The following is a 20826-nucleotide window of genomic DNA, read 5'->3' as shown; positions in this document are numbered from 1 at the left end:
GTTGCAGAGACAAGATGCCATCATGGTGTGAAACCGCCCAGCAAGACAAACAGACAGAGAGCAGGGAGCTGGTTTCATCGGGCTGCGAGAGCATGCAGGCAGGCAAGCAGACAGCAGAAGAGAAAAGAAAGAAGAGCCATGGAGCGGGCCAAGGAGGAGCTGAACAGAAAAGGAGCTGCAGAGGGAAGACACAAAAGCCTGTGCCGAGCCAGAAGGTCTGTGAGCCGAAGGATGTCACCCGGACCAGGGAGAATTGACTCGTTCCTCCAACAGCCAGCCAGGAAAAAATGTTTTACCGTGTTACAAGACACTGACAGCTCCCAGCTGATGTTCTTAAGAGCGTTAAATTAACAAAACTATCCCTATGAAAACTGAGCTACAGAGAAATAAACCAGGCCTCATTCTGGGCAGGTGACAAGTTAGGAAAAGCCCCAAAGCCTTGCCCTTTCCCGGATCCCCTTCTCTTCCCCCTTCAGGGAAAAATTTTCAGCATCACTAAGCCCTACTGCCATCAGCTCCCACCCCCTTCTTCCAGCCTGTTTTTATCAAACCAGAAAGCACAAATCCCAGACCCTCTTTTCCTCCCATTCCCACAAATCTCAAGGAGGGAAACCCCTTGGAAAACAGAAGCAGAGTGTGAGTAAGTTTGACACTTATTTTTCAGGTCCTTTCAGTTCATTTTCCCCAACCCGACAGTGATGCTCCCTCTGACAGTACCATACTGGAATCAGAACCAGCAGATTTGCAGCAGAGTCAGGAAAGCATTTTCTTGAGATATGTAGAGAGAGTAAAAAAAAAAAAATAAAAGGAAAAAAGGGGAAAAACATTTGAAGGAAAGAAGAAAACAAAATATCTTTGAATGGACTGGAGGCCTGAGAAAGTAAGGCATTCTGTCTACGCAGAAACAGACTCCTCTTTCCTCCCACTCCTGGGGGGAGAGAAAGAGAAGAGAGACAGGGGAAAGAGAGAGAGACAGCAGGATGTGACAATTAAAACGGAAAGATGGGGCAGGTGCCCAGCCGAGAGCCTGCTGCTCTCCCTTGTTAAGGAATCTGAGAGATGGGAGCAGGCACTCTCTCTCCTCACACTGGTGACCAGAGCCATTTCTGAGTTAGTTCTGCTCCCGGCTACTCCAAACTGCAGCGGAGTGATTTAGTAGAGATGAGAGGAGACAGAAAACACAAAGAACAGCTGCCACAGCCACTCATGCAGTGAAAAAACACCTCATTTAAAAGCAAAGATCTGTGAAAAGCCCAGGTTGAAATATTGCCATCCAGGGTTATTGTCCCCAGGGCAACAGCGAAGGGAGACAATCCATTAAACTAAAACCAGCACATTTTGGTTGCGTACGCTCCATCCTGGTGTCATTAATATCCCCCCGCCAGCCTCCACATGACTCCTCTCTCCCGCTCTGCCGGCGCCCAAATGGGACCGTTCCCAGTGCTTGCTGGGCCAGCAGGCCTTCCTCCCCGCGGCTACGAAGTCGCTCATGGAAAAGAGCGTGAGGGCTGCTTTCCCAAAGGCTGGTGAAAACATTGGACTTTTGATTAATCGCCTTCCCTTCTCCTCTTCCTCCCCGATTCCCCCACTGTCTCCCTGCTCCATCGCTTGTGCCCGCCTTCCAGACAGCTGCTGCTCAGTTTCTGCTGGTGGATGGGCAAGCTGCTGCGCGACGGTGGGGTGCTGTCCTCCCTGAGCATGCTCAGCACCAAGGGCCAGCGCGGCCCATCAACAAGCTCTTCACCGCTTCCCTCCCCAGCAAGTGGATGGTGCTACCCGGCCTCCCATCACCCCCCTCAAAGCACGCACCAGCTCCGCAATTCATTCACACCTCAGCTATCTGGGGCAGCAAAGGGAGGAGGCAGCAGGTCCCAAAGGCACCCCCCTCTGTCCCCTGCCCACCTCCCTGCAGAGGAACCCCAGATGTGTGAAATGCCGCCGCACCGCGAACGTCCGCCCCACAGCTCCGTACCCCTGTGCCCACCATCTCTGGCTCCCTGTCTTCCCCTCAGAGAAGGGTGGGAAAAGGAGAGACACCTACTAGACTGCAAGGTGCGCTCTCTGACCTCCGGGGTGAAGGCGCCCAGGCCCAGAGCCGAGCGGGCGGCCAGCCGAAAGACATACTCAGTGTTGGGCTTCAGTTCTTCCACAGTGAAGGAGGTCGTTGGCTCGAAGTTCTTCAGCACCTGAGATGGGCGAGGGGGGAAGAAAAAAATAAAAACAAACAAAAAGGAGCAGAGGCGAGCCCTGCCCAGAGACACCTGCCCTACTCCCCTCTCTCAGCCACCTTGGGGAACGGAGGGCCGGGGTGCTCCTCGGGGCCCCAACCTTTTGCGCTGCTCCTCTCCGGACTCACCTCCCTGCTGTGGTCTCCTTCCTTATAGAGGAGCTCATACTTCACTATGATCTCCTGGCGGGGAGGGCTCCATGACAACACGATGCTTGTCTCTGTCTTGGCTTCTGCTCGGAAGTTCATCGGCTGCCCAGGAACTGACAGAGAAAAGGAGCCAACGGGGCAGAGGAGGCAAGATGAGAGACAGGAGAAACCACATTAACTTGGCTAATTAGAAGACTCTTACCCCGTTTCCTTCAAAGCTCATGTGCGAAGAGCATGTCAGCAGCAAAATGCCACGCTGCAAAGCGGGCAGGCCCTTCCTTTAAAGCAGTGGAGGGTTAAATCCCACTGCAGGACTCAAGCATGTTCAGAGCTGCTAGAGACAAAAGAGTCCTATTGGATCATATGCCTCCTTCTTGGCAATGCAGGATACAGCCCTTCCCACTAATCCACAGTACTAAAAGATTCTGGAAGGGGGAAGCCCATAGGCAGCCTGTTGAGGGCACAGGGTTTCCTCACCAGCACCCCAGGCCATAAGCAGAGCACCCGAAAGCATGCTGGCTGACAACCTGTGACAAACATCTTTTGTTCTCAGCTCAACACATCTGCTGTGACAATTAGGGTTTTGTTTTCCTCCCCTTTCAGAAAAAGGCAGATCAAGGCTCATTCCTGCTCATCTCCAGGAAGGTAGTTTCTGGGTACTTTAAGAAGAGTTAAGCTTCGACACTGCCTGGGCAGTGTTTTTAGGCCTATTAAAGACATTTAGAAACTGGAAGCAGTAAGATACCTCACTTTAAAACATGGCACAGCAGAAATGGATTCTCTTCGCCTAATTGCTTGCCCCACCCATTTAAGCAACAACCTTTCCGAGAAGAAAACGAATCAGAAATCATGCACCAGGCCCACTGGCTCCAGCCACCGGACAGAGCTTCCTCACAGAAAATTATTTCTATTTTGAGCTAGATGAACCAATAAAGAAAAAACTGCTCTGGTGACACAGCAGCCACAGCTCGTTAACACTATAAGCTAACACCCCTCCCTCCTGCAGCCCAGTACAGCCAAGGTTAGTGACAGTAGCTCACCTCCTTGCTGCGTCTTAACTTGGATGGGGTCAGAAAGAGGCCCGTCTCCCACAGAGGTGAAGGCCAGGACCCGGACGGTGTAGGTTTCGTCCTCGAGAAGGCTGCCCACCGTGGTCAGGAGGCTGTCATCCACGTTGTGCTTCTGCCAGTTGCTGACAGGTTGATCGGGCTCCATGGTATAATATACACGATAGCCACGGATCTGCCCGTTGGGCTCCACCGGTTCTTCCCACTGGATGATCATGGTGGTGCTGCTCAGCATGCGGCCCTGCACATTACGGGGGGCACTGGCAGGAGCTTGTTCCCCAGTGCGAGTGACCACTGACTCACTGGGAGGCCCCTGCCCGATGCTGTTGACTGCAGAGACCCAGATCTCGTACTCAGAATTGGGGCTGAGCCCCCCAATACTGTAGCGCGTGGTGGTGATGTCCTCTTTGATCTGATATGGTCCATCCTGGCTTTTAGACTTGTATTCAATGACATAGTAGGACACAGGGTCTGGATTTCCAGAGTCCCAGGTGATGGTGATACTTGTTGCTGTCGTCTCTGTCACCACTGGCGTCCCAGGAGCCTTGGGGAGTGCTGAGAATCGGAAGAACAGACATTTAAGAAAAAACCACATATGCTGAAATGGTGCCTAATTGGGCTAGTTAGGGCTGTAGGAGCCAGAGGCACAGTACCAATCACAGTGCGGCAGTTCAGTAAAGTGCTGCTGAAATATTATGAACCTAGTTATACACTCTATTATCCTCCTTAAACTGCTCCATCAAAAGGAAAGCGTTCAGCTAAACATCTGGAATCATTAGCACAGACTTCAGCTGCACATCCGCTGGCTCACATGGCAGTAAGGAAAAGCAGTTTCGCAGGAGCTCCTTCCAAGCACGTAATCAGATCTTCCAAAACAGCGCTGCCAGCCCGGCTCCGGCACTGCTGAATCTCTCCATGTTTAGTGTGCAGGTAACGGTATAGTGCGGACTGCTCTCTCCAGAATGAAAAATCTATAAGTACTTGGAGTGCTTCCTCTTAAGCCACAAACATGTATTAATACTCGTCTCCCCTGTCCCTCATCCAGAAGACTAGCTTTGGAGCTTGCTGAAGACTGCACGCTAAATGGGAGACACCTTGAACAGCAAGCTTTACCTGTTTTCCTCACTACACACTTTAGACCCTTTCTAGCGTCGTCTTCTCTAGACTTGAGCACCTCTAAGGCTCTAACTTCTCCTTTCATCTTCTGCCTGGGAAAGATTGCAGATGCTTACATGCAGGAACATAAGGGGGAACAGAATACAAATAAAAGGACAAAAGGCAGAAGGTACCAGCAGGGCAAGATTGCCCATCTGCGGAGACAGGATAGTTGGAAGCAGGAGCAATGTATCTTACACAGCAGCTTTTTAAATGGATAGGGTAAGACAGGGAAAAAGGGGAAGGAAGGAAATACTCAGGAAAATAAAGAGCACCTCAGTCCAGCCCCAGGCATCCTTCTGCTAGCACATGAGCCCACTCCCTGTGTAAAACCTCAGGATGAGTGTCATGTCAAGATTCACTAGTCCCTACTCATTTCTGTTGTCAGACCTTCCTTAGTCAGATGCACTGATACAACAGGATTGTTTTTCTTCAGTCCTCCCCTTCTCCAAAGTATTTCTCCTCCTCTCCCCCACCCGCCCGCATCCTTTCCCACCCCCTCTCTCCCCAGATCCCTCGTGGGCAATGCCATCACTCAGAGCCGACACCAGCTCAAAGAGCTCTACACTCACCCAACCACAGGGGCATCCCGCTTGGGTTTTAATACTCCCCTGCTGAGGACAGAATAGATTGAAGATTGCACCCGTGCTCCTCTTGGGAATTGCTAGCTGGAAGCTGGGGTTATTTCCCCTCTTGCTGAGGCAACAACAGCCACTAAGATGCTGGAACTAGGCTCTACTGCAAGGGCACACATGCCAGAGATCCTCAGGGCCTTGGCTGCATCTCTAACCTTGGACCAGGATGGCATGCAGGCTTCAAGCCATCCAAGGCTCCTTGCAAACTGCCCAGCCAGCCTCATATCCCAGGACAGAAACAAGCATGCAGGGGTTTGAATTGCAGTTTTCTTCGTAACAAACAGCTCAGTTGTCCTAAAGCGAGGGAAGATCTCAAGCCACCAGCTTCCCCTTCAGTGTGGGTTTCTTTGTGTGGGATCCCCAGAGGCATGCACAGATCCCAGCATGTGGCACTCATGGTGCACAAGTTTGTTTTCCTGCTCATGCTCACATACCTACGCATGTACATACAGGCCTGTAACAACACCGACTTACACACATGCAGTCAGGCACCCACATGCCCATACAGCCACGTTGCTCCTTCTCCCATGCACACACACACTCATGCACGACTACCTTTTTACATGCATAATTGTGTGCCCACACTCCTCACGGGCAGATCAGACAGACAGTCACAGGCTCACCCCATGCAGACACGCAGAGACACAAGCAGAAATAGGTACCCACACAGTCACATCCCCACTCATGCACCGGTGAAGGCTGACAGGCACGACCACGTATCTACAAATGCTCACATGCATAAACGTGACACGTGCCCACGTTTGCTTTGCACACATGCTCAGACACTCTGTTACGACCGTGCACCCAAGACGTGCCCTGCACATATATACACCCATGCAGCAGCTCACACGCTTGTGCGTGCACGCTCCTACAAACATGCAGTCGGGGAACCCACGCACTCGCTCACGCAGGCGTGCTCACACTCTCTTACATTTCACCGTGATCTGAGCAACGGCTTCTATGACTCCCAGACTGGACATGGCCACACACGTGTAGTTGGCTGAGTCCTTGACATCTGTGAGCTCCAAGACATTACGGCCCACAGGCATGTCATCTTCAGGTGTCAGGTCCTCTGCTCCCTGCATCCACTTGACGTACGGCATGGGAGAACCCACGGCCACGCAGGTGATGTTGACGTTGCCGCCGGGCATGATTTCATGGCTGACGGGTAAGATGGAGAAGCGAGGGGCCACACGGCGAACTGTGGACGAGACGCACAGAGGTAACAAAAAAACAAAACAAAACAAAAACAAAAACGAAACAGAAAAAGAAAGAAAGAAAAGGAAAAGAAGAAAAGGGAGAAAAAGAAAAAAGAGCAAAAGATAATTTAAATACAGATGGGGTTTGTCATTTATTTTCTTCCTTCATTAAAAACAAAACAAAAAACAAATAAATTAAAAAATCAAAAACCAAAAACCAAAAAAATTAAACTTCAAATAAATTTTTACTTCACAAACAATATATAGAATATAGACATAAAAGCGATATTTCATAGCAACAGGGTTCCATTGATCAAGATTAGACCCATCACAGCACAGATAAATACACAAAAATTTATTAGCAATTTCTCATCTTTACTGGCACGAGCTGGCATGGCGAGCGTCGAAAAAATCTCCTCCACAGCCGCTGGGGCCCCCAGCTCCCCGCTCTGCGCCCCGGGAATCCTGCTCCTCCCCTTTTCCAGTGGAGTCTGACTCCCACATCCCCTTCTCCCATGGCAGAACGGAACAGCCCCCCCACCACCACGGCCTGGGAGGGCGCAGGGGCCTCCCCCGTCTCCGGAGAGGGGTCCTCTCCCTCCGGCCGCTCTGTGCCCGAGGGATGCTGCAGAGCTGGGGTGGTGGCGAGGAGAAGGCTGGGATGGAGGTGGGAACTTCTCAAGATTTTGCCTTGTTGGACCCAGAGAATTCAACAAAGAGAGAAGTTTCACATCCCCAAATGCCAGAGAGACACCACTTGAAAAGCAGAGGCAAAAATATAAGAGAGGGAGGAGAGGGAGTCCCCGAAGCGGGACAGAATTTAGTTAGTGTCTGCGTGTGAGAACCGTCCAGGGGGAGGCAGTCCCCCTGGAGCGAGAAAGAGTGTGGAAAAAGATGAGAAACTCTAATGAAATTTTTGTGGTTTTCGGGTATAGAAACCCTAACGAAGCCTCTTTAAGATCTGACACGGTTCCATCGATAGATGCAGCTCTCAGAGTCACAAACATCATGCAAAATAGGTAAAAAAGAGAGAGAGAAAAAAAGATAGAAAGAGAGAGGAAAATGCAGAGAAATATAATTTATGGGCGGCTAGCAAATGCCCACATGGATACTGAATAGAAAGAGAGCGACAGAGAAAGAAAGGAAGACAAGGAGAAGGAGAACAAGGAGGGGAAGGGAGAAAGAAGAGAGAGAGAGAGGGAGGGGAGGGGGAAACCCACTTTAATGCTGCATACTTTTTCTAGCTGATGTGACCCAATGTGGTGGCTCACATTGTCACATCTCAGCCCTGGCGGAATAATAAATAGAATAGAATTAATAAGAAAAACAAGGTAATGAAACTTTAACGTTGAGAAAACAGTGACATGTTCTGTGCATCTCCTTAGCAGAGAGGTGGATGCAGCTTCCAGACCTTACACAGTAAGAACATGGACGCAAAGGGGAGGGTGCGGTTTCCTTGGCTCCATTTTCTGAACTAACTGGGCTGGCTGGACGGCTGAGGTGGGTGCTCTTCGTTAGGGGTGAAAGCGGGAGAACGGGCAAAGGAGAAACATTAAGTGGATCAGAGGGACCCTGGGGAGGGAGCTGAGGGCAAGGTCTCATCCCGCAAGCAAAGACAAAAGGACACAGACCCCGAGATGTTGCAGGCACAGCAGCAGCCTAAGGAGGAAAGGAGCACGGGATTCCTCCAGCTTCACAGACAGGTAGGGTGAGCGAGGGGGCAGGAAAGTCAGGAGTGCTGGGAGCCTAAAAAATATCTGTCCCTGTCGCACTATTCCCAGGTAACCTCCCTGAACCACCGCTCTAAAAGAATCAGTGGCAACTGTATCCATGCAAAAGCAATGCAAAGGACATCAGAGCTTAGACTGTCATCGCTCTTCCCAAGTCCTAGTGCCTTCACGATGTCCCCCTGGAACTGATGTCTTGGGTTTTTCTCATATTTCTCTTCCAGCCCCCTTTCCTGGCTGCTGTTCAACATTATGGATTTTTTCAGATGGGAAGGGCACTGCCAGGAGAGGTAGTGGCTGTTTTCCATTTATTAGGAAAAACAAAAGCCAAATATAGCCTCTGCCTCCTCCTGCAAGCTGACGAAGAGATGTCTTCATAGAAAGGTGTCCTCTTCCTATTGTGCTATCAGATCCTCTCCTGCACGGTTATCAGAACCCAGGAACCAGTACAGACAGGCATGGAAGAGACGACTTCCAGATTTGCGGCATCAGGAGCAGAGATGTCAAAGGAGAATTCTTGCATGCATGGATTTGCAAAAAGAATGGACAGCATGCCCTCACCTCCAGTGTAGCTGGGGAAAGGACTGGAGTGTGGAGGGAGAGACTGCAAACTCACCTGGACACTAACACTAGAAGATGACTTTCTGCTTAGAGAATGGTGTAAGGAGACTACCATACTATTTGCAGAACCTCAGGCACCAGCACTGGCTTGAGAGACCAGGCAACATGCTCCTTTCTCCCTTCTGTCACACTATGGGAGACCTTTAGCCCTAGACATGAGGGTATGTCCCTGCTGCCTACTCCATCCTTCTCTCCACTGTCTGCTTCAGGAGGTACCGCATTTCAGAAAATGGAGCCACGTGAAGACCACACAGGTCACAATCTGAGACAACATGGAGAGAACTTGAAAAGAAACAAGTGGGGTCAACATGCAGACAAATCTGGGGTGGGGATGACTCTTTTGAGGAGGGGCTGATATGTAACCTTCTGGAGAGGGGAGGCAAGGTGGGAAGAGGTGAGGAGAAATGGGGAGACATATGCCGGACAAGATCCGGTGGTCAGCAAACAGCATCAACAGCAACAAACAACGGCAGGTGGGATGCAAACACTGAGTTGTCATGGAAACAGAACAAGACAATTAATTCAAACCGAGGCTAATCGCAAAGAAATAAAACCGAACTGAAAGAGAAAGGAAAAATAAAATAAAAAAATAAAAAAATAAAAAAAAGAAGAAAAAGGAAGAACAAACCAGAATTTAATAACTGAAAAGCATCATTTGATGTACGGTGGAGCGCTGAGAATCGGAGTCTGAAGGGAACAGACTGCTGCTGTCTGCGTGGCTTTGGTCAGGGAAGGGAAGAGATCCACTCACAAAACACAAGCTGAGGGCCACGGAGCCAGAGCCGTGCAGAGCACGCTCACAAAGAACTGCAAAGCAATTCACCCCACGCTCCTCGCAGCACCCAGGGCTTTAGGTCAGCTTCGTGGGGTCTCACAGTAGCATTACTTTTCGGCTGTTTTAATGGCATTTGTCGCACTTAACCAAGGGGAAGCAACCAGCACATCTGGATGCCAGCCCAAAACAATGCACCTTCTGCAAAAAGGGACGATTTGATTCAGGTTAGCAGCAGGCTAACACAAGACCAAAACAGGCAGTAGCACTTCTGTCATGCATCCTGGTTTAAAAAAAGCTACACACTCCCGTGTGTGCACAGATATACAAACATACACACACCAGTCTACGATGTGAAAATAACTCCAACATTAAATGCTGGAGACCTCAGAGAGTCCCTAGATACATCCCTGCTATGGCTCAGGGCTGTGACAACCGCATTCACTGGAGCAGGAAATACTTATAGGGCTCATCTCTGGATACCAAGAACTACAATGCTGCTGTTTATTTTAATTGCTGTACCACTCCCAATTTGGCTGTTGACATGAGATTTGCCAAGCTGAGAATCTCTGGGTCAGCATTTAGGTCAGGGACTAGGAGGAGGAGAGTGGTGGTGGGAAGAAAGCTTGAAGTGCAGCTAGAGATTGAATCAGGAACAATTTCAGCTCTGGGACCAGCTGGGTTTCACACATGGCAGCTGAAAGAATGAAATTTTACATGTAAAAATGTGGGGAAGAGATTCCTTCCATTTTGCTACCCAACATACTCAAATGACTAGAAAGAAAAGGAGAACTGCCCTCTCTGGAAAGGAAAACTTGGGATGGGGCCATCAGGACTCTACTTTATAGACACTTGTCTAATAATTTTACCCATTTCTGGTTTCAAGAAGCACCTTCCCTGAGTTTCAGGGATGTCTGGTTTCCATGACAGCTTTGTCAGACCTGTTTTACAAAGCCAACTTTGCATGCATACACATACGTGCATGCTCCATGTGCATGTGCAACATCTCCCGATATACACACACAAGCAGGCACACACAAACACACATTTTCAATGACCAAAAAACTCTCAGGAGCTTTTTTCAAACAAGGATACAGCTTGTTACTGATAGAATCAGATTTTAGAACTGGAGCTGGACATTTGTGATGCAAGTCAAACTACTTCAATGCAGAGAAGCCATTTCTGAGGCACAGAAAGATTGCTTAAATGCAGTTAGTTATGAGTCTGTTTAATATTGTTTGTTGGATAAGTATTTCACCCCAAATTCTGCTTAACATAAGCTTCATTAAAAATGGAACAGATCCATAACTTTTCACACCCTTGTAAAGCCAATTGGTTTTGTTGCTGCTCATGGGTGCAGAGAGATTAACCCAGTTTGTGTTCTGTGAGTGGCATTTTCGGTGCATTACTCTTTCCAACAAGAAGGCACCAATCAACATCATTAAGGTTCCCCATCACCACCACTCAGTTAAAAAGAGAGCTGGGGTCCACAAGGTGAGAGATGTTTTTGAAAGGGACAGATTTACAGACCTGATCGGAAGAGACACTGGGAGATCCAGGGTTGACTTTTGCAACACCAGAATCCATCCTTAAAATGTGTTCCCAGGACGCTGCTAGTGAGAGAAATCTGAGGACCAACCAACCAGTCTGTGCTGAGGAAACCCACCGGTTCTGCTTTTTAAGCCCCTTCCAGATTAGCTCAGGGAGAAAAATGTTGGAGGAGGAGCGAGGTGGGGAAAGGAGAATGTACTGGACAAGAACCCGTCACTTCAAACCCCGATTCACATTAAACCAACTAAAAGATAAACGTATTTTATATCTTAAAGAAGAAATTAATTGAAAAAGGAAACAAAAGAAAGTGAAGTGACTGGTTGAAAGCACCAAACAAAACCAAATGGTATTAAACATTTTGACACTCAGCAAGCTGCTGCTCCAAATGAGGTGAGAAGGCGGACATTATTGGCCATTTTGGTGAGACAGGAGTCATTCCGTCTTGCTCCAAAATGAGGAGGGGGTAGGGGAAAGGGTGCCAAAATAATGTGCAGCCTCTACATTATTAGTGAAGCTTAGATTACACCTGTCCTCCCCTCCCAAAAGGTGGTCCGTCCCTGCCCCTGTGCTGTCCGTGCAGCCGCCTCTGCCTTCTCCCTCTCCCATTCCAATTGCAAGTTCATTCCGCTGGGGCGAGACGCTGTTCGGGTTTGGATTTCCGACCTCCGTCCCTCCAGAGGACGAGATACTTCCCTCCTCATGCCCATCTCCTTCCTAATTTCCTTCACGGTAAATAAAAGTAAGTAAGTAAATAGGTAGATAAATAAAGAATGAGACCAAGGCTTGGATTTGGTCTGGAGGAAATCCATTACCTTCCCAATCATTGTTACTTTTCCACTTAAAAAAACACATTAGTTGAGTGACAGGCTGGCTGAACATCTCTGGTCTTTTGTAATTTTTCTTTTTTTCTGTTGCTTTTTACAGGATTGAATATAAAATAATCTGAACCCAAATGTTTTTCAAGCAGCTCTGTAACATTAAACACAGACTTTATTATTTTATTTTTGTTATTTTAATTTGACAAGGTGTAATCTAATTTTTTCCCCTAAAACAAAGAGAACAGCAATGCAAAAGGTGTAAGAGACACAGGCAGGCAGAGATTTCGAGATCAGTACAGCACAGTGTTCCTGCAAAGTGCCCTCTATAGAGATATTCGTATATATACATATATACACAGTTTTGATTTTTTTTTTTTTTGGGGGGGTGGCTTTTTGTATCCATTTCCATTTCCTGATACCCTTGAGAAATCCTTCTGCAGAAACACAGCAAAGTTGTTTGTTTGCTTTGTTTGCTTTTGAACTAGAATTTCAGAGCTGAGGACACCCCAAACCCAGACAGGGCGCTCCCCCACCCGTGGAAGTGCTAACACAGCGCTTAGAAATGGTCACAGAACTCTCCCTCCCTAAACTCCAGCGCCTGGAAAATGGCACTACAGGGGCAGCCATACAAACTAGCAGTGGTTCTGACTCCCTCCTTTTCCATTAAAGGATTTATCAATGCTAGTCTAAAAAGGTATTTAAATTCCTACATTTTAAAATATCATTGTTTTGACCTTGTGGCTATTTGTTAAATCTACAGTGCAAGTGAAATTATTTCCTTCTAACCTTTAAATGGCATTGAAAGCGAAAAGCTTAACAATCGTTCCACTTGTCTATTGAGGGACGGGCTGAGCAACCAGCAGCTCTGGTTTGATGGCCAAATTACATGAGCCAAACTGAACCCAGGAGCGGGCTACAGAGTAAATTATTTGTTAAATTAGTCACATTTTAATATAATTTGAAGCTTGATTTCCTGAGGTCCTAGGCACACTATTTCTGCGTTTTCTATGGGTTTTATTTTAATTGATTTCAATTAGTTTTGCTATTACATGTTTAGCCCTGGCCTGTTTTCATCTTTGGTCTCTCAATGAGTTGAGGTTTTCCAGAGAGCCTTGAAAAATATTTGAAATGTTCTCAGCAGGACCTGGGCTGCAGAGCCTGATTCTGGGTGACTAAGCACTGCACTTGACTCCCGCAGCAGAAGAGGCAAGGCCTAAGCAGGCACAGCGAGTGAGCTGTGCTGTTTTAAATGCCTGCTGAACCATTTAAAACTCCGTGGGCTTGAAAAGAGCAGAGCAACAAGAAGCTCGAGCAAAGGGGAAAAAGGATTATCCCTGTAGCACCACAACAGCTGCCTTTTGTAACTCCTGATGGGGCACCACTGTGTGAAATAAGGGAAAATTTTTAATTCCGGTAAATTCAACCATGACAATTTGTCCTGTACCAACAGCAGCAGCTCGGCATACTCAAGTTGCTAAAGCACAGCCCACACAGCTCTACGGTGCATTGTTCATTTTTCCTCTCCCTTTGTAATATGGAAGAGCACGCAGAGACATTCCTTACATACAGTGCTCTATCTTGAGCCAAGCAGCTGGCTGTGTGGATCACAACAGAGCAATTGAGGTGGAAGTCTGAAGGTTTCAAAATTAAGAGGGTACAAAGTGCTCTATTTCAAGGGGGCAAACCAGCTGTGGCCAATTCTGGACAAGCAGACATGTGCCCTCTCTGGGGCAAAGCCTGGAGCCTGCACGTGTTGACTCATTTGACACTTGGAGAAAAAACACTGTCAGGTATGAGGGACTCAACCTGGTTTTATCCACCAAAGTGGGCAACATGCAAAGCCTCTTAAAAAGGGCAAAAATGTTTAAATGTTTCCCTTCCACCCTAGCTGAAAGAAGGACACACAGGTCTCTGCATGGAAGCTATAAACAGACATTAGTTTTCTGATCAGCTACGAGACATGCCAGGCTCTCAAACCAGCCTCCCCTGCACTAAGCAAGTCCCTGTCACTGTGCAAGGAGAGGCATGAAGCTCTCAAACACCAGCTGTGACACAGACATCTCTTGATACGCAGGACTTTGAATCTGTCCTTTCCTGAAATCACTCACTATGGGCCTGAATTTTGATAGTATTTGTGTCCCTAGGGATACAGAGAAGCATCCAATGAGACTTTTGAGAGCCAAGTGAGTTGTATAGCTCCCTCAAATAATCAGCATCCCCATCTGAAGGTGTGCTGACTTGCCTGTTAGAACTGTGTCTTTTTTTTTCACTGACTACAGGTATAATCTGGACAACTGGCTCAGACTAGAAACTTTCACCACCCTGCGCTGGTGGTGGAATTCATCTCACCTACTTCCAATCTGCTTTTCTGGGTCTCCTTAAAGACACTTCTGCATTTGGCCTTGGAAATTCCCTGTTAGCAAACTCTTTGTTATTTTGGACCATGGTATGATCTGATCTGTAGTAATATACAAGGCAAAGCCTTAACCAATAATTTCAAGGCCATGCCCTTAACTTCTAGCAAACCATGTGAGCTCTTTTACCCAAGTATCAAGTCTCTGTTTCCCTGCCCAGTGTCATTCCAGCCTGACTACATCCAATTTAGCTTCTGTTACTTGTTGTTGATATTATTTTTATTTTTATTGGCTCTTAAAGAAGAATTTAATCTTAAAACCTTCTCAGATCACAAGAGATTCTAGCAGCAGCAGTGCAGTCTGGACATGTTAGAAATACTTTATAAAAGATAAAATAAACAAAGAAAAAACAATGGTGTATAAATCCCTTTTTAATTGCACCTAAATCCTGAAACTCAAATTCCTATTCATGAAGGAAAATCCTGTAATTAGTATTGATTATCACCTTTTAGTCCTAGGCAGGAGGGAGGTGGGATGGGAACACCTCATGTCAAATACTATGCCTCTCTTTAAACAGAACAAGCCTTTTTTTCTTGTTTTTTTTTTTTCTTTTTTTTCTTTAGATAGAGCACTGGGGCTGGGGGATGTCTTTTGGCTATTGTTGTCATCGAAGTTAGAAGAGCCACAGCTGGCCGCTTCAGAAAGACATTATCAACAGTGCAGCATTTCGGAGTGGTACCCTTGTATCTAAGGGGAGAGGGGGAGAGACTTGAAAGGGGGAGGGGAGAATACCAGCACTGAGGGTCCGAGCACTGAAATCTCAGCATTTTAAGAAAAAGAGAAAGACAGACAGAGAGAAAGAGAGAGATAGAGAAAGAGAGAGACAGATACTGTGTCAATACTGCACTGGATTTCTCAAAAATCACACAGCTTTAATACCTGTACACTAGGAAAGCCACTCCTTTGGTAGATTATTGAGTAGTGAGGACTGATGGGCAGCGGGAAATGCATAAACAGGGAAAGGAAGGGCATTCAATTCTGCAAAGGCCAAAAGCACCAAGCACCAATGGTACAACTAACACACTGCAAAAAACCCACCTGTTTACTATCCCATGTGGCTCACCCGCTCAGGATGCACACATGGGAGGCAACAGAAGCTGAATGGGGATAAACAGGGAGATGAGAAGAGGGAAAAGAGGCATTTGCAGCTCGAATATAACTTGTCAGATTTCTTGTTGCTGTTTACAACAGAGATGCAGCTGCCAGATGTGTCCCAGCAGCCTCTTTTGTGTCTACCACTGCTCCATTTCTCTTCCCATGCTCCTTCAGAAAGGAGGGCTCTACCTTCTCTGGACCTGGGTGGTTTTCGAGGTGCCTGTAGCCAGGCACCACTGGTTCAAGGACAGGGAAGAAAGAGGGTAAATGGGGAGAGGCAAAGCCGTGAGATCCAGCTGCCCTTCTGCAGAAGGTGGCTGGCTGGCTGCCCTTCATTTCTGACCCTGCGAGGACAAGGCATTCCCCTCCTACAAGGGAATCTGCCAAGCGCTGCTGAGACTGGGCGCTGCCTGGTGATGGGGCTCTCCACGCACACATGGCTGCTACAGGAAAGCCGAGTGCCTGGGAGTCAGGACACAGCAGGAAGCTTCTTGTCTCTACCCATCCTGGGCTGACAGCAGATCAGCTCCCGTATGCAGTGGCTTTGGTACAGCTGGAGGGAAACGGCCAGTTACCAGTGAGCGAGTTCTGCCTTGCTAGGGAAGCCCTTTCGAGCAGGGATCAGGGTTTTTCTCTGTGTGCAGGATGTGGAACAAGAGCCACACCTCCAAGAAATACGTAAATAATAACGTGACCCAGGGTCTGCTCTAACTCTTGGAACGGCACCCTGGCTTCTTACCATCTTTTCCACTCGCCACATCCCTCCCTCCCCCCGAAACAAAGGCTTGTCCCAAATAGCAGGGCTTCCATGGACAGGCGTTAGAGCTGTGTGACTCCTTTCCTCCTGGAGGGATTGAGGAGTTCAGTTACCACCGGGTGGGCAGGAACACTGGCTTCTCACAATGCGTTTGGAATAAACTACAGCACAGCATAACCAATCAAAACTGAAATAGGAAATCAAGAGAAAGCAAAAAACCCAACGGAACAAAAAGTTTAGAAAGTAAGAGTAAATCCACGTCAAATTAAACTGAACTGTAAAAAAAAAAAAAGCTATACATATTTATATATCTAAAAAATAATTCATAATTAATTTAAAAAGTGGCATGCAAAGAAGATTGTTACATTCTCCTATCATGCATCAGGCCCAATGTCCAAACGGCAAGGTAACCATGACGACAAAAAAGTGCAAGAACTCAGCAACATTACCAAAGGATGCATAGAGAGGCCCACAATGCAACTCAACTCATCTCTGCAAGACCCGGGAACGGGCGGGTCTCGCTCATCTTAAAGATTTCTTGCTTTTTCTCTTTTTTTTTTTTTTATTTTTTTATTTTTTTATTTTTTTCTCTTAAGAATGTAAAAATGTGGGTAAAGAAAGTAAAAAAGAAAAAAACCACACCAACCTTCTCGTAGCTCTGAGGGATGTTAAGGGGGTTTGATGCAGAACACAATGACATGAGGAGAAGAGAAAAATAGGGGAAACACAGAGAGAGTAAAAAAAGGCCTTCTCAAGGCTGTCAGCTGCAAATTGATTGTTTTCTTTCTCTTAACCAAAATAAAAAGAAAGGAAAAAAAATGAAGATAGTAACGACCCTCTTTCCTGCCTTCCTAACTTTCCCCCTCCCATCCAGCTAGGTACCTTTTGTTTAAGAACAACCAGCTCGGTATAGAGGTCAGACTGTGAGCAATCCTAATTCAGAATCAGCACCCGACAGAGGTGCCAACCCCAGAAAGGAGCTCTCGCTTCTTTAAGTCCACCTGCTCTTTAGAGAAGGGGGAGCGGAACCTGTACCAGGCAGAGAAGACCCGATACAAAGGAGATCCCAAGCTGGAAATCCGCTCCCCGTGCTCCCACCAGCCCCCACACCCGGTTCTGCTTGCACTAACTCCACAATGGGACTGAATAAGGAAAAAGAAATAATTAGAAGAAGAAAAGAAAAGCAAAACAAAACCAAAACATTTCCTTGCAATGTTAAAACTTACAACTCCTATCCCAGGTGTTCTATAGAGACAAGCATGTTATGGGAGAAACAAGTCAATTGGAAACACAAGAGTGTTCAAGACTCTTTTAAAACAAAAAACGGGAAGAAAAATGTGCATGAACTTTCCCTCCCACCAAAGCAAATCCATTTCAGAAATTTGTTACCTTTCCACGATATTAACACACAAGAAACAAGGAATTAAACAGCATGAAAAACACCCAAACCACAGGCCGAGCTTGCTTACACGGTGTTTTCTGCACTCTCTCGGCCGGCTAATGCTGGCTTTGTTTTTCAGGCAGGCCTCAGGTACACACAGGCTAACTTGGATAGAAAGAGGGCTATCCACCTGGAGCCGACGCTTATCCAGGTGTGGAGACAAGCAACTCCATGGTTACAACCTTTGTCTCCTGGGTAGTTTCCGCGTGGCCAGAAAGGTAGAGGAAATTTATAAATAAAAGAATAATAAAAAATCCCCACTTTTTTTTCCTGTTTCTCTATTTTTTTTTTTTTTTTTTTAAACCCAAACCATTCCAGCTAATCTGTCTGTGAAGGATTTAGCCCTGAATTAGTATCAGGTCCAGATTTACGTTCCCAAAAGAAGAATTTTGGGGCCCAGGCGACAGGGCAAATTTCAAACGCAATTTTCCAGCTGGCCACAAAAGGCTATTTAAAAATTTAGCTTGGAAACATTAAATTATTAAAAGCCTTCTCTCCATGTGCATGTGATTCAGTGAGCGTGAGACACGAGAGAGAGAGAAAGAGAGAGAGAAAGGAGCGCACACAGGAGCATGGCTCTGCATTTGACTGCAGAGTTAACGTGAGTGTAGGTGGGAGGCGCTTCCTCTGTCGATGGGATGGAAATGGGAACAGTTTGCTGGGATGTAACTTTTCTTTTTTCCTCCCAATAGTATTTTTCTTTTTTTAAAAAAGTGAGAAGGACCAGCCCTGCTCTCTCATTACCAAAAGGGTTTTGCTGTGGAAAGATATTAAACCAAAGCTACACACAAAATATTACAGGTCAAAGAGGTTAAATAAAATAACAAAGAAAGCAGAAAGGCTATTGCCCCAGTGGGCTTGAGAACATCGAGGGGGCATCAAGCAGAAGCCAATCCCCCTGTCATCTGTTCTCCCTGCTACATGGGTGAAGGAATCTGTCACTGCGGCAGAGACGTCTGCTGGCCATCTCCAGCATTCTGTGAGTCTGTGCCCAAGGAACCAGTGACAAATTACTGCTGGCAAAGGGAAAACCAGCTGGGATTTAGGCGAGAAGTGAGAATGCACCCTCCTGCTGCAATCTGGTGAGATCCGGGGGACAGAGAGCTCAGTGGAGGGGGGTTGAGAGGGTCCTCCCCTCCTCTCACACCCACACCACACTGAAACCTTCCCACTTCCAGAGAGCAGGGATCCTTTGGGAGAAAATGAGATTATGGCCTCTTTGCAGCCAAAGCTGTTCACTCCCCTCTGGGCTCTGCAGGCTGATGCTGGCAGATTTTTGGGCACGCTATTTTGGGTCACGCTTGACTTGGCTGTGGGTGCCACAGCCTTGTACTGCTGCTCTGCAACTGTGGAGCGGTAGCTGGAGCCACCAGCAACGGTGAGGGAGTTGGGGTGCACCAGGATCCCCCCGCAAGCTCAGCAGAGCACTGTAAGGATCCAACCGATTAACGCCAGTGCCTCCCCTGCACTCAGGGACAGGATCGAATCAAGCAGCTGGGGACAAAGGAAGGCCAGAGGGAGGGAGGTGTGTGCCAGCGTTGTGAGCCGATGTGCTCCCTACCTCTCACGTAAAGGTTAGCAGGGGAGGAGTAGCGCACTCCGGCGCTGTTGCTGGCGACGCATTCATACTTCCCCTGGTCCGTCTCCTCGCTGCTCTCGATCTGCAGGCCACCTGGGAGGAGAGAAGAAGACCGCAGCAAAGACACGATCATCACCATTTTGTTTTGTTTTTAAGTGAGAGCAACAGCGTCAGTGTTTTGCTTTTTCCTCCCCGTGGGCTAATACACACTGGGACGCTGTCTCGGGGTCTTGGGCTACGAGCTCTGGAAACACCAAGCCCTCTGCCAACATCAGCTACCGTCTGTGCTCAGCGTTACGGCTGGACACATACCCATCAGGAAGAGAAAATGTAATACTCCCCTCTATACTAAGTGTTACTCCCTGTACTGAAATGATCAGCGAAAGTACCAACTTTTGTGGCTTCTGCAATGCAGGCATTTTGCACCACGACTCACAAAATCAACTTCAGTAATCCATATTACCGTGATCCCCAGAAATCTATCAGAGGCAGTTGACCTTCCCTTGCCCGATTCGAAGCAGTGAGCGTAAAAGTGAAAGGCTTTGTCACCCAAATCCCTGGAGCATTTTTATCACCTCAGCCTTTGTTTAGTGCCTAAATACCTGATTCACAGGAAGCCTGCAGGAGGTAAGAGTCAGTGTGAAAAGCACCTGACTGATAGTGAATAATGCCAAGGGAAAACCCTGGAAATACTGCATGGGAACTTCAAAATTGCGGGTGTGGTTTACACCAACTGGGCCAAAACGATTAAGGCTTTTCTTAAACGTGTACATTATTGCAGCCTACAAGAACGTACCCAGAGCCCATACTAAACACTCCTGTAAGCAAACATGCAGAGATATGCAGCATGTAACTACATGGAAGAAAATTGCCTCATTTACCTCAGAAGGCTTCATCCCTGCTAAACTCCAGTTAAAGTACATACTAGATAAATAATTCAACAGGCTATCAAATGTTTTATGTATTAGGAGTACATGATTATACTACAGATATGGACAGAGCCCACATGTGGTAAGACTCTTAATGCCCATCTCTGGGACAAAACCCTAAAAATAAAAACCAAACAATTCCAGCTCAGTGCAGTATTATTGATAAAATCTCAAGTGAGAAAAGTGCAAATGATATCATTGTTGGTTGCAGATACAGCCTCTTCAGGAAGGAAAAACCAATGTGTTCACATGAAGAGGACAGGGAGCTCATGTTCCTCTGCGTGTGCATGGGTGAAAAAGGATGCTGCGTGGGAAGACGTGAGGCTGTGAGAGTATTTATGACAGGGATGGGGTGTGATAGTGCAACTCCTGCCAGCATCCACTGTGCCTGGTAGCTCCCAAAGGCAGAACAGACAGAACTAAAAAACAAAACAAAAAAAAACAACCCACCCAAGCCACTAAACCAAGCTAAATGAATTTCAAACGAATCCGTGGGTATTTCAGCATAACAGGAATTCGAAACCAAACAGACTGAAGTTTCACACTGAGACACCAGCTGAGCATATTCCATACTGAATTACAGCTCGAGCATGCTCTGTCATCGGAAAGCTCCACTTTGGTGGAGAGCTGGTTAGTGAGTTTTCCTATAAATTTCTGTTAATTTGGACAAATTTGTGGGTTGCTTCCAC

At 47.2% G+C, this 20826-nt stretch overlaps 1 protein-coding gene across 30 annotated transcripts in view; it reads right to left on the bottom strand.

Moving 5' to 3' along the window:
- The window catches only part of PTPRS (protein tyrosine phosphatase receptor type S), a 163345-nt gene that overhangs the window by 42416 nt on the left and 100103 nt on the right, over positions 1-20826 (bottom strand). For 21 of the 30 annotated variants that reach the window (XM_032994662.2, XM_042794896.1, XM_042794895.1 and 18 more), the window contains 6 exons: positions 19191-19301; positions 16835-16846; positions 6166-6435; positions 3418-3999; positions 2357-2490; positions 2042-2186 (listed from right to left, as the gene is read on the bottom strand). In XM_032994662.2, coding sequence (XP_032850553.1) covers positions 2042-2186; positions 2357-2490; positions 3418-3999; positions 6166-6435; positions 16835-16846; positions 19191-19301 — 1254 coding nt within the window. The remainder of the gene's footprint in view (positions 1-2041; positions 2187-2356; positions 2491-3417; positions 4000-6165; positions 6436-16834; positions 16847-19190; positions 19302-20826) is intronic. The other 9 variants (XM_042794899.1, XM_042794919.1, XM_042794905.1 and 6 more) reach the window with 1 other exon arrangement.

This window comes from Tyto alba, unplaced genomic scaffold (genome assembly GCF_018691265.1).
Source record: "Tyto alba isolate M040663 unplaced genomic scaffold, T.alba_DEE_v4.0 Super-Scaffold_20000042, whole genome shotgun sequence".
In the NCBI taxonomy this organism is placed as follows: Eukaryota; Metazoa; Chordata; class Aves; order Strigiformes; family Tytonidae; genus Tyto; species Tyto alba.
Note: the sequence above shows the minus strand (reverse complement) of the source record. Positions and strands in the feature narration are given on the sequence as shown.